General features: G+C 42.2%; 2 protein-coding genes across 2 annotated transcripts in view; one reads left to right on the top strand and one right to left on the bottom strand.

The window, feature by feature from the left end:
- Positions 1–14,491, bottom strand: part of LOC132307567 (glycolate oxidase 1) — a 96,582-nt gene that overhangs the window by 75,737 nt on the left and 6,354 nt on the right. The window lies entirely within an intron of this gene.
- Positions 102–1,413, top strand: LOC132307564 (xyloglucan endotransglucosylase protein 7-like). Its single transcript, XM_059805358.1, has 3 exons — positions 102–469; positions 623–816; positions 908–1,413. Exons 1-3 carry the CDS (start codon positions 188–190, stop codon positions 1,299–1,301), a joined length of 870 nt encoding a protein of 289 aa, XP_059661341.1. The 5' UTR covers positions 102–187; the 3' UTR covers positions 1,302–1,413.

Here is a 14,491-nt window from a genome sequence, read left to right as displayed (position 1 = left end):
ACAACTTGGTATGGGTTAGAACCTTCCTCTGCCTTTCCCATTTCTTTCCTCCCTATAAATAAACCCACCCACACATCCAATTCTCATCATCATCCCACAAGCATTTCTTTCTTACCCAACACTACACTTCTCATTAACATTCACTTCAAACTGTCTTCATATACTAAAAACCAATTATCAAACACCAATGGCCTTTTCTTCTTCAACTTCAGTGGTATTATTGGTGATCATATCTGCTATGCTTAGCTCTTTCATTTTTGCATCTGCTGCAAACTTATACCAACACATTGATCTCAGTTGGGGCGATGGCCGCGCTAAGATACTCAACAACGGCGACCTACTTACCCTCTCCCTCGATAAGGCCTCTGGCTCTGGCTTCCAGTCCAAGAATGAATATCTATTCGGAAAAATTGATATGCAGCTCAAGCTTGTCCCTGGAAACTCTGCTGGCACTGTCACCGCCTACTACGTAAGTTTCCTTCAGAAATGAATATTTCTTATACGACACAATTGTTTACATGTCAAATGGTAAATGGCCCGGATCATTGATCCCGAGACCATGTAATAACTTCTCCTTATGAGTAATGTCTAATCCTCATGTTTGTGTGTGTCCCCATTGCAGTTGTCATCACAAGGCCCAACCCATGATGAGATAGACTTCGAGTTCTTGGGGAACTTGAGTGGTGACCCTTACATTCTTCACACCAATGTGTTCAGCCAAGGCAAGGGCAACAGAGAGCAGCAATTCTACCTTTGGTTTGACCCAACTGCCGATTTCCACACCTATTCCATCCTCTGGAACCCCCAACGGATTATGTAAGTACACTTGTTATATATACATACCTAAAACTTACTGAATCTATACATGTCATTTTTTTCTAACTCAAAATTTATCTCCATATTTCAGATTTTCAGTGGACGGCACACCCATTAGAGAGTTCAAGAACTCGGAGTCAATTGGTGTACCATACCCAAAGAACCAACCAATGAGGATATATTCGAGTCTGTGGAACGCGGACGATTGGGCCACGAGGGGTGGGTTGGTGAAGACTGACTGGACACAAGCACCCTTCACAGCTTCATACAGGAACTTCAATGCCAATGCTTGCACCTGGACTTCTGGTGCATCTTCTTGCACTTCGAATTCTCCGTCTAGCAGCAGTGCGTGGCTAACAGAAGAGTTGGATTCCACAAACCAGGGTAGGCTGAAATGGGTGCAAAAGAATTACATGATATACAATTACTGCGCGGACACAAAGCGATTTCCTCAAGGCCTTCCTCCAGAATGTGCAAGCACTTAATTAGAGAGACTGCATAATGCTTGGATTATTTATAGTTGTTTTTCCCACGGCTATAGCCTTCTTATTCTTTTTTAGGATATACAATGCGATTCTTTTATTCTTTGTAATCAAATATTGTTTTTTTTTTTTGGGTAATTAATAATCAAATATTGTTGTTGCTCAATAAAGGCAGTGTAGGTGCAAAATTTCTTTCTATTAAAATATATAAAAAAGAAAAATACAACTCACTCGGAACAAGCAAGAATAAAACTCAGAATAAGTATATAATGCTCGATGATGTTATTGGAGGTCTAAGCCTCTATTTATAAGGAATACAGGGGTGTAATTTTGGTAGGATTCGCATGGCTTGTCCTCCAATTCATTCCATATATGATTTTCTTTACAATTATAATCCTTTCCTTTTTACAATTCTTTCCATGCAGAGTTTTCCTTGTACAGAACTTGCTCTTTTTTGTGATTCCTTGGCCTAGCAGGACTGGACTTCCCTTAACCAAGATTGGGTTGAATGTGGGTTGACCCAGACGATTCAGCTAATGGGCTTGGAGTTCACCCTTGGTGTTATGGGCTATCGACGTCTGGGCTTAGAAGTTGGGCTAGGTGGCCGGGGTCTGCGATCCATGTGGGAGCCAAGGCCTTGTCTAGGCTTGCTCTGGACTGGGCTAATCTAATTTGGGCTTGGTACCAATTGGGCCCTTGTGGTATCTAGAATAATTTTGTAATGTGACGACGTGGACGATTCTTACTGGAAGGGGGATTTTTTCCCTCCACACTTTGCCCCTAATTCCCTTTTTAATTAGACCACAGCTCCTAATTAAATGGGAATTGAAGTTACACGGTTGCCTACTTTTGAAAAGACGATTCGAGGTGTGCCTGTTGCTATTCTGACAAAAAAGGCCTCTTCATAGTTCGTTTCTGACCCCGCGACGTTCACTTTGCTCTTTGCTTCAGCGCGATCTCAGGTTAGTCCCTCACTCATTTGTCTAATTTCTTTTGCATCATGAGCTTCTCATCCACTCACGATTGTATAGACCTGGTAGATTCGGATTCCACCCCTTCTTTTTCTCCCAATCTCATCAGGATTCCTCCCCCTAGGGTTTCTGACTTCGTTGAAACCACGAAAAATTCAGTTGTTCAGATGGATGTCTCCCCTTCACAAGCTAAAACATCCACTTCAGGGTCCAATTACGTGTTTACTAAAGGAGAGAGAGAAAGTTGATTTTGTCTGTTCACCGTATCAAGTTCTCTATCGAGTTTGTAGTAAAAGATTATGAAATTCCTGAAGAAGTTGACATTGTCGTATACCCAGAAGGGGCTGACTTTAGTTCCGGTGAAGGCGTAGGAGACAATGAATTGCTTCTATCAGTTGGGCATCTTAACGCTCTTCGTTTCCTTCTTCATCCTTTCTGTCATCTAGTTTTTAATAAGTTAGGGATTGCCCTTCTCCAAGTGAACCCTAAATTCCTTCGAGTGATTTCGGCTCTTCTAGTTCACCGAAGGCTGGAAAGTCTCGACTTGACTCTTGTTGATCTACTCATTACCTATACCATCGCCAGGTATGGGACTGAGCCTGGCCGCTTTTACCCCACTTCTCCTCTTCATCAGAAGATATGCACGGACCTCCCTTCCTCCGAGAAGAAGTGGAAGGAGAGGATGATAATCATGAAGGGAAACTGGTTTGTGGATAAATCAAATTCCCTTCCCATTCCTCGCAAATTTGGGAAGTTAGGTATAGAGTACCTTCCCTCATTTCATGAAAAATGCTCTGGTTGTTTCCCATGTCAAGTTTTATTATTTCGCCATACTTATGAATTTCTTGGTCTTCTTTCAGCATCATTTCCTTCCTCCGTAGCTAAGAAGAGGCTTGCTTTTCTCGAAGCACAAGTTTAGAGCGAGCCCCCTTCGGTCGATGAGCTACTCACCTCATCCAACTTTCAGGAAATTGCTGTTAGTGCTTCAGCTGCAGATCTCATGGATTTGGCGGTTCCCTCTTTCAATAGGTTTCCCCTGACTGAGGAGGAAAAGCTGAGAGCTGAAGCTTTGAAGAAGAAGGCTGCTGAGGAGTAACCTTTGTTGGTCATTAGATCAACCGAGCAGGAGCAGGAGGTGGATAAACCCCCTCTCAAAAAAATTAGATCTAATCCTTCCTCCAGCAGCAAGAGCAAGACCATCCCCAAAAGCAAAGGGAAGAAAGCTGGAGAGACTAACTCGGAGGAGGAAGTCCGGGCTTACGTTCAGGTTAAGTCTGGAGAACCTTGGAGACCTGTCTTCTCAAGGGCTGACAAGTCAGTTCTTCATTTCGGGGATTCCATAGTCTCTGACCCCTCTGCTGCCTTGGCAGTTGCTCGAGGGATGTGGCTTCCCAAGGAAGAGGAGATCATTAGGAATCTGGGGTTGGACTAGCTGCTACCATCTGCCCTAATTGATGTTGTAAAGGTTTATTCTTTCTCATCTACTTATTCAATTCTTCAGATTTCTCTTCACCACAAATCTACTAACATTGTTATTGTTGACCATGCAGAGTCTGTACCAGACTACCTGCATTACTGCTGGGAGGCAAATGCAAGGACGCTATTCCACCATCGTATGCTTATCCAGTGCAAAAGCTTTCAGGTTCGGCTTTAGCCATGGCTCTGGTGACAAATTGAAGGACCTAGAAGCCTTCGATGCTGACATGGAGGAGTTTTTTCCTGAGGGTCCCAAGGCCAAGGAAGCTGAGGTGCTCTTTGCTGAAATGGTGAAAACTCATCCAGAGGTTCCTCCAGCTTTAAGCTTACTAGCTCCTCCATCCTCTGACCTATCGACTCCTCTTCCCACTAGTCTAAATGTGATGGATGCCTTTGACTCTACTCCTTTTGATCCAAAAAGGAAGTAAAGTTGTGTAATTGCCCTCTTTTTTCTTTTTCCTTGTTTTGAAAAAACAAATGTAGAAACCATAATTTTTGCAATGCAATGACTACATTTATTCTGAAGTCTTCTTCATGTTTATGAATGCCTCTGGTTTTTATACAATTATATTGTGATAATATGCTCCTCGCTTCAACGAGGAAGGCTTATTGCCTAAAAGCTTTGGATCTTTTGTGGTCCAAAGCCAAAAATAGGACAGATGATAAGAAGGGAATCCCTTTGACTGTTTAGTTATTACTTAGGGAAGGCTTCTTCATCGAACATTCTAACCGTCAAGGGAACCCTTCTTGCCATTGATTTATAAAGAATAAATATATCAATACTTGTTTTCCTTGTATTATTTTGATGTGGGATGGAATTTTCCACGGGTTATGCATCATTAGCCAATTAAGTAAGGATCTGTGGGTGTGTCGCCATAGAGAACTTTTGCCCCCGCTTGGTCTTATACCTTGCTGGCGCAGCTTCGGACTTAAATCATTTGAAGTGGCACTTTTTGGCTCAACCTTGAACTTGAATCATCCGAGGTGAAATACTAGTTGGCCAAGAGCCTGAAAAGAGTTGTATTATGCTGGATTCCTAACGTCCGAAGCAATATGCTTCTCGGTTATGAGCTCGGGAGGAGCTGTACTGCACCGGAGTCCCGAGGTCCGAGTGTTGTGTTCTTTGGCAATCAACTTGAGAAGAATTATATTATGTCGGACACTTAGGGTCCGAGGAGTTATGTTCCTCAGCTATGAGCCAGAGAAGAACTATTATGAGCTGGACTCTTAGGGTTCGAAGTGAAGTGTTCCTCTGCTGTGAGCCGCAGATGAACTTTTTTGAGCTGGACTCTTGGGGTCCGAAGCGAAGTGCTCCTCGGCTGTGAGTCGGAGAAGAACCATCCTGAGCTGGACTCTTGGGGTGCGAAGCGAAGTGCTCCTCGGCTGTGAGCCAGAGAGGAACTTTTTTGAGCTGGACTTTTGGGGTTTGAAGCGAAGTGCTCCTTTGCTGTGAGCCGCAGAGGAACTTTTCTGAGCTGGACTCTTGGGGTCCGAAGCGAAGTGCTCCTCTGCTGTGAGCCGCAGAGGAACTTTTCTAAGCTGGACTCTTGGGGTCTGAAGCGAAGTGCTCCTCGCCTGTGAGCCGCAGAGGAATTTTTTTTAGCTAGACTCTTGGGGTCCGCCTCTGTTGTGAGCCACAGAGGAATTTTTCTGAGCTGGACTCTTGAGGTCCGAAGCGAAGTGCTCCTCGGCGGTGAGCTGGAGAGGAACTTTTCTGAGCTGGACTTTTAGGGTTTGAAGCGAAATGCTCCTTGGCTATGAGCCGGAGAGGAACTTTTCTGAGCTAGACTCTTGGGGTCAGAAGTGAAGTGTTCTCGGCTTTGAGCCGGATCTGGGAAAATCATCAAGTACGTCAGGCTGGCCGAAGATTCAAAAATGATATGAAGCTAAGAAAGAGAGTAACTGTGACTGGGAAGTCCCCCATACATTTTTTTTGGAAGACTTTCCTGGACTTACTTCGTGGCAATCAAATGTAGCTTGCCAACTCTATATTTACTATATACCCTTTGTATTCCTATTCGATATGGGACAAAGGATATATGAGCCGCAAAACTAGTTTGTTGGAAAGAACAAAAATTATTGCGAAGAATGCCCGTTGGTACTAGGGCTTTGAGCATAACTTGGGCTGGGCCGTTACTGTTACCAATGGGCCCTCTTTGCAATACACCCAAATACTTTAATATTTCCCTATATAAAGGTAGTATAGAAACAATTTTTTCCTGATGTGGGACCATAGTAGATGAGCAATCTGAGCCACACCTACTTGTGGTTTGTGTCCAAAAATAAAAAAAACTGTAAAACATCTTTGGGCTCATGATTTAGATAGAGTCTAAATGTTCATTAAAAAAGAACTTGTAATATCAATAATGGGGTACATACTTGTACTTTTGTGCTTTTTTTTATGAAAAAGAGACTTGTAAGTACCAGTAAAAAACCAAAATTAATTGTTTTGTTTGCTTTGTGTTTTTTGTTTACGTTGTGTTGATATCCTTTTTTTGTTATAATATCAACAGTAGGGTACAGTAGGGTGCATGGTACATGCTTTTGGTTGCATGTATTGCCCCTTATTACGAGAAAAGAAGTAAGACCCCACTCTACTAAAAGAGTGCATGGATGTGCATAACTCAAAAAACTTTTATTATATAGGCCTAGAAGCAGCCATACTTGGATAAAAAATAGACATACGCTATTTGTGAATAGAAAGTAAACAAACTATATCATCTAATGATAGTACCTTTTCAAGTGTATTGCATTCCATGGACATGCAATTGGACGCCCATTAGCTTCTGCCAATCGGTAAGCTCCTTTCCCTACTACTTCAGTGACTTTGTAAGGTCCAATCCAATTGGGTTGCAACATTTTTACATGGGCCGTTTCCTGTTTTAACACCCAATCTCCTTCCACAAAACGTCTGAACTTAACGCTTGTTGTAATTGTTGCTAGTACGAAGCGAACCTAATTGTCACGGCATCATTTTTTTTTTCCTAAGAGATCGAGGCTGTGTTCAAGCTGCTGATCATTGTTGCCTTTGAGTACCAAATGGGTCCGAAGATTCAGAACTACTGATTTCGTGGGTATGACAGCCTCTGACCCATAGGCCATGGCAAAAGGACTTTCTCCCGTTGGCCTGCGGGGGGTGGTTCGATATGGCCAAAGTACTTGAGGTAAATTCTCGTACCATTTGGATTTAAGCTTCTCCAACTTTTTCTTTAAGCAACTAAAGATGGTTCGATTAGTTATTTTTACCTATCTATTCCCCTGAGGATGGCTAACTGCAGCTAATTTTTGCCTAATCCCATGCTTGGCAAAAAACTTTTTTGTACTTCGGTTATCTAAATTTGGGCCATTGTCCATCATAATAACATTTGGTACCCTAAATCGGCAGATTATGTTGTTCCAGAGAAAACTCTTCACTTGTTCATGGGTCACACTTGAGTAGGCTTCGGTTTCTACCCATTTAGTGAAGTAATCGGTGGCTAGCAACACATATTCCTTTTTCTCCACCGTTTTGGGCAAAGGACTGACCATATCGATCCCCCACTGAGCGAATGGCCATGGATTCGTTATTGCGTGTAAATCTTTGGCGGGTTGATGCTTCATTGGACTATGTTGCTAGCACTTATCACACATTCTAACATACTCTTCAGCATTTCGAGCCAAGTAAGGCCAGAAATAACCTTGAGTCAGAACTTTATGTGCCAAAGATCTACCTCTGGAGTGATTGCCACAATCCCCATCATGAATCTGCTGCAAAATTGTGAGAGCCTCTGTGGGCTTAAACATTTCAGGTAAGGACCTGAGAATGATTTTCGGTATAATTGGTTATTGATGATAGCATATTTGGCTGCGGTGAGCCTGATTTTCCGCGCCTCGGTCTTTTAGTTCGGGAGAGTCCCCTCCTTAAGGTAAGCTTCCAATGGATCCATCCAGCATGGTTCACATGGGATATCTGGGATCACCATTATCTCCTGCTAAGGGCTTATACTCGGTTCGTCCAGGATGTCAATTGGGACAATCCGGCCCAGATCTTCATCTAAAGAAGATGTTGTTGTAGCCAACTGATTTGCTTCAGAATTCTCTTCATGAGGTATCTGATGGAATTCGATCTGGTCGAACCCTCATGAGGCACTCTCCACAGCTTCTCTGTAGGCTTTCATTCTATCTTCCTTGGGCTGGTACTGGCCTGTTACCTGATTCACAATAAGTTGAGAATCACTAAAAACTTTTAGACATTTCACCTGAAGCTGGTTTGCTAACCGGAGTCCTGTGAGCAGGGCCTCATATTCTGCCTCATTGTTAGTGGCAGGAAAAGTCAGCCGGATTAATTGTTGCAGCTTGGTGCCTTCAAGAGTTGTGATAATGACTCCTGCCCCAGCACTAGTCAAGCTTGAGGAACCATTCACCTGAAGCTCCCATTGTGGTTCGGAAGGGCCTGGCTCCTCAGGCTTATCTTCATATTCCAAGAGGAAATCAGCTAGTGCTTGTCCTTTGTGCGGCACCTTCGGTTTGTAGGATATGTCAAAGGAACTAAGCTCGATTTCCTATTTAGTTATTCTTTCAGATAAATCCAGTTTAGAAAGAATGACTCGCATGGGGTAATTGGTAAGAACTTTGATGTTGTGTGACTCAAAGTAGTGTCGAAGTTTTCTTTTTGCATATATCAATGCTAGTATGATCTTCTCGGCTTTGTTGTACCGTGTTTCTGCATCTGTCATTGTCTTTCTGGTGTAAAAGATGGGATACTGACTTTTACCCTCTTCTCTGATCAATACTGCATTCATGGCTATGCTGGAGAGCTAAGTACATGATAAGAGTCTCACCAGGCTTCGGAGCTGACAGAATTGGGGGTTTCGCCATGTAACATTTCAGTTGATTGAGAACAGCTTGCTATTGAGGTCCCCATATGTCTTTGTCTTTGAACCTTATTGCATCAAAGAATGGTTTGCACTTATCAGACAATCGAGAGATAAATCGACTGAGAGCTGCGATTCAACCGGCCAATACTTGTACTTCCCTGCGGTTCTTTGGTTCTTGATTTTGTATAAGGGCTTGAGCCCGAGCCGGACTCACCTCAATTCCTCTTTTGTTCACAATATGGCCGAGGAACTATTCTGAAGAAACTGCAAAGGAACACTTTGAAGGATTTAGCTTCATGCCATACTTTCTTAAAGTGTCAAAGACCTCTTGGAGGTGCCTAGGATGCTCTTCCTTCTTCACACTTTTAACCACCATATCGTCGATATAGGCCTTGACTGTCTTTCGCAACATCTCATCAAAGATCTTGTTAACGAGGCGCTGGTAAGTTGCTCCAGCATTCTTGAGCCCGAAGGGCATAACTCTGTAACAGTAGGTTCCCTTTTTTGTTATGAAAGCAGTTTTCTTTTCATCCTCCGGATTCATAGGAATTTGGTTGTAGCCGGAGTAAGCATCAAGAAACGTGAGCCTCTCAAAACCAGTAGTGACATCAACCATCTGATCAATCTTAGGTAATGGGAAGCTGTCTTTAGGGCAGGCTTTGTTGAGATTGGTAAAATCTATGTAAACCCTCCATTTGCCATTCTTCTTCTAAACTACCACCACGTTGGAGAGCCATTGTGGGTAGTACACTTCTCGGATGAAGCCTGCTTGAAGTAACTTGCTTACCTCTTCAGTTATAATTTAGTTGCGCTTTGGAGTGAACCTTCTGTGCTTCTGCTTGACTGGTCTGTACGCCAGATCCACTTTCAGGCTATGGCATGAGACTAAAGGATCGATCCCCACTATGTCTGAATGCTCCCAAGCAAATGCATCCGCATTTCGTCGAATGACATTAATTAATGCTTCTTTTTCTTCGGCTGTGGGGGAAGAACCCATGTAGGTGATTTTCTGAGGATCGCCGAGGATTACCTCAACAGCTTTCAGAGACTCCTTGGTAGGCTTTTCCGCTTTGGCCTCATCCTCTGCTCTCAGATACCTGGGCAGAGGATTCTGTAATTGCTATTTGGATTTGCTTCTCGGAGGTGTGATCGGTTAGGACTGTTTCGTTACCTTCTTTGCCTCATTCTGTGTTAACATGTAGCACTCTTTGGCAACTACTTGATCTCCCCTGAGGTCTATAACCTCTTTCTCGTCCGGAGACAAGCATCACATCACCTGGTGAAGGGTAGACGGAACCCCATTCATTCGTTGGATCCAACCTCTTCTTATAATAAGTTTATAGGAAGGGTGGATCTCTGTTAAGACAAAGTTTTCCTTCAGAGTCCTCTTTGCCGCGGTTATGGATAAGTTAATCACCCCAAAGGGATCTACTTTTGTACCATCAAACCCCATCAATGGGCTGGAGGTAGGCCGAATTGATGATGATGGGATCTCTAGCTGCTCAAAGACCACCTTTTTGATGATGTTGGCACTACTCCCTGGGTCAATCAAAACCCTCTTAATCATGCAATTCGCCACCAAGAGACTGATGACCAACGGATCCTTGTGGGGAAGTTGAACTCTAGATAGATCTCTATCGCCGAACTCGATGTTGATGCTTCCCAAAGCAATAGCGTTTACTGAGGATAGCCTCCTTAGCTTATGGGTTGTTCTCAGTCGGGATCTATAAACCTCTTCTAACTCCTGATCATCCTCCGATCTTCCATGTATTGCATGGATGAATTTCACTTAATTACCTTCGACTTTTCGAGGGTTGACCTCCTGAGGCTTCACGTACTCCTTTGTTGTAAGGTAGTTTGCTATTCACCTCTCAGTATCATGTTTTCCACCTACCGCCTAAGGGATCTGCAATCATTAGTCGTATGCTGATAATCTCTGTGGTAAGCGCAGTGCTTAGTCTTGTCTCTCTGTTCCAATGGTTGCCTTATTGGCTGAGGGGCTGTAAACTTCATTTTATTCTCCTGGAATAATGGAGCCAAGGTGGTGCGAAGAGGCGTGAACGTTTCCTCTGTCCTTTGCCTTTTTTTCGGGTATTTGAATGGCTGGTGCCGATGCGTGCTGGCTTCTTTGGCTTTTTGAGTTTGAAAACCTTTCCTGAGGTTTGTTCTCCATCGTGATGAGTGTGGCATGTTGAGCTTGGTGGGTCACATTCTCCTAACCCGGATGTAGATCTGTGTTATAGTATTGAGAGTCTGCATATCCGGAGGGGAATACTTAACTAAGAAAGTATGGAACTTGGTTCCCTAAATCATTGCAAGTTTGAATGTTTCTATTGCGGTAGCAGGATGGCAATCTGCTATCACCGAAGCCTCTATATTAAATCTAGACAAGAAGTCTTGTAATGTTTCGCCCTTCTTTTGCCTTATAGTGAAAAGGCTAGCAATACTCTTCTTTTGCTTCTTATTACCGCAATACTACGCCAGGAACATAGTGTATAGAGTTTCGTAGTCTGGAATAAATTTGTGTGGCCTATTCTTGAACCACTCCAGCGCAGCCCCCGTTAAACTGGTAGGGAAAACTTTGCACATCCATGGGTCATTGTGATCGTCCAGAGCCATCTATTTGCGCGTAGTGATCTAAGTACCGAGAAGGATTTCCCGTACCATCAAACTGGGTAAAAGCAGGCATAGTGAATTTTTTAGGTCTGTCAATAAGGTACACATCATCAGTGAATGGAGTCTTCACGAGAGAGTTCTTATGTTCCCTGGCCATCTCTGCAAGCGTTTGAACTCTCAGGAGTCTCTTCTCGTCGAAGGCCTCTTTTACTCCTGTACCATCTAGAACATCATTAGACCATACCGTGAGTTTACGGCTGGATTCGGCCTGTTCATCCTGTGTGCGACGAGGAAGATTGTCCGAAGCTACCGCCTCGGACCTAGCCTTCTGGTCTTGATGAACTTCGGTAGGCCGAACTTTATTGAGCCGAGCCCCCATTGACTTAAGGTTCGTTTTGGTTGGGAGGAGGCGCAGCCCCGTCAACTGGTGGTGGCCGAATTTCATTAGGTCGAACCCCATTAACCCGAGGCTCGTTTTTATTGGGAGGAGGCATAGCCCTATCAACTGGTGGTGGTTGAGGTGTCAACTGAGCCATAGCCATTTGAAGGGTGTCATTTTGCTGTTGAAGTAATGCAATCTGGGCTACGCTGGCTTCATTCGCCTGACGAAGCGCTTCGAATTGGTGCAAGAACTCTTCTCGCATCTTTTGCATCAACTCCATTTGTTGATCTGCCGTCGTTGATTCTCCGTTCGACATTCCAGTTCGTGTAAACAAAAATAATTTGAAACAAAAGTGGGAGTATCTTTCTATATGTTTCCCACAGACGGCGCCAAAGTGTAGGTGCAAAATTTCTCTCTATTAAAATAAATAAAAAAGAAAAATACAACTCACTCAGAACAAACAAGAATAAAACTCAGAATAAGTATATAATGCTCGATGATCTTATTGGAGGTCTAAGCCTCTATTTATAAGAAATACAGTGGTGGAATTTTGGTAGGATTCGTATGGCTTGTCCTCCAATTCATTCCATATATGATTTTCTTTACAATTATAATCTTTTCCTTTCTATAATTCTTTCTATGCAGAGTTTTCCTTGTATAGAACTTGCTCTTTTTTGTGATTCTTTGGCCTAGCAGGACTGGACTTTCCTTAACTAAGATTGGGTTGAATGTGGGCTGACCCAGACGATTCAGCTAATGGGCTTGGAGTTCACCCTTGGTGTTACGGGTTGTCGATGTCTGGGCTTAGAAGTTGGGCCAGGTGGCCGGGGTCTGCGATCCATGTGGGAGCCAAGGCCTTGTCTGGGCTTGCTCTAGACTGGGCTGATCTAATTTGGGCTTGGTACCGATTGGGCCCTTGTGGTATCTAGAATAATTTTGTAGTGTGACGACGTGGACGATTCTTACTGGAAGGGGGATTTTTTCCCTCCACAGGCAGGCATAATTGTCTCCATGTAATTTTATTCTATTTTTTTTTAGGAAAGGTATCTCCATGTAAAATGTTACATGGGTAATAGGGTAAATAATTTATTATCTAATTCAGAATGGGATTGATTCATTACAAGTACTGTATTTAATTGTAACTAGGATCGAATCATAATGAACTAATTAGACGTATATTAATTAGAGGTTCAAATGATCTTTCCATAATCTATTCATGTAACCCATGTAACCAATACAAGAAGGCATGGGTTCAAATAATCAAAAGGCTTTGTTGCCTTAGTGGTGCGTTCTTTTATTTTTTTAAGTGGAAGCTGAGTGTTGGAGTGTGAAGTTTCTTGCCAATAATCCAACAAAAAATTTCACATTTTTATTTTTGGTAAAATAATTGTCCTAATTCAAAATCTAGTTTATTGTTTTTTTTAATATTCATAATTTATCCACATTGCCTTTTTTTTTTTTCTTCTTTTTTCGCAAGCAAGATATCCACATTGCCTTGAAGTTATAAAAATATTTGAATTGTATATTTAAAAATTAATTCCCTACCACTATAATAAAAAATAGGGTGAACTACATTAAACTTCCCTTTTCTATTTGCGTTTTGCACTAAACCCCCCTTTTATATGCGACTAAGATTGATAATGGAGTAAATATATATGTGGGGTATATTAAAATATATATGGGGATATTTTTGTTTAAAAAATATATGAGAAAATTGAATGTCAAAATAACTCACATTCAGCTAACTTCCGTTAACATATTTAGAAAAAAATGACTTTCAAAAGTATATTTTGTAAAATTTTATAAAATATATTCATTAATGTAAAAAAAAAAAATTAATGGGGGCAAGCATGACCTGTAGCAATCCATGTATAGTATCAGGCCCCCTCCAAAAAAGGAATACATATTGGTGATGAGTGCTGAAAAGTGTGTATTTAAACCTCTTAAGCTTAAGCATTCTAGTACCTTTATCTATCTTACTTTACCGTTTTAGATTGATTTCGTATTATTTCCATTTTCAGGCACTCATCCCGAAAACAAGCTAACTCAGCCAAATAAAAGCTTAATTGAAGCAATTCTGGGATTAAACAAAAAAAAGGAGCAAAGTGGAGAAAGAAGGAAGCAAATGAAGCCAAAGTTGGGAAGCAGCAAAGTTCGATCGATCCAACTTCAAGGTTTGATCGATCGAACACTGATCGATCTCATCATTTCAAGATAGATCCAAACCTTGACCCAAAAGCAAAAAGTCCAAAGTTCGATTGATCCAACACCACCCTTCGATCGATCGAACACTTTTGTCCTTATTCAAACGATTGATCTCATCCACAGCTGTACCACCCACTAACCACTTTTTTCCTTTTCCCAAAAATATCTCCCAAAATATCTCGGATTTGTCTTTTCCCAAAAAACTCAACCAGTTGGATTGATCCAGCCTCAGTTTGATGGATCTCAGTTAATTCGATTGATCCAAGTCCAAGGTTCAATCGATCGAACTTCCTCTAGTGCGAAAAAGTTAAAAAGCCAGCTTGTTCAATCCGTCCTCTATCCAATCATTAGAGAATATTCTTTGCACGACCCTAGCTCATTTGGTGTGTCACTTGACCTACCTATAAAAAGAATATGATGCACTTTTTTGAGGGGGGAGATTTTAGCATTTGGTAGATACAATTTTAGAGGCTATTCTTAGTGTAGAAGAAAAGAGGAGAAGGCTAGAGACACCATTGGAGTTCTTCATCAACAAGGAACAGATTTCTTCCATGGAGTTAGCCCTTGAGGGTTGGAGCAACATCACCATGAGTGGCTAGACATCCTCCTGGGGCTAGAGTTAGCCCAAACATGCTTTCTATATCTTAATCTTGTGTATTATTAAGGGATTAGTGTTGTAATTAATAT

Source organism: Cornus florida, unplaced genomic scaffold, assembly GCF_030987335.1.
Source record: "Cornus florida cultivar Cherokee Brave unplaced genomic scaffold, ASM3098733v1 CherokeeBrave_3.0.0_Hap2_Chr05, whole genome shotgun sequence".
Taxonomy (NCBI): domain Eukaryota; kingdom Viridiplantae; phylum Streptophyta; class Magnoliopsida; order Cornales; family Cornaceae; genus Cornus; species Cornus florida.
This window is presented reverse-complemented; position numbering and strand designations above follow the sequence as displayed.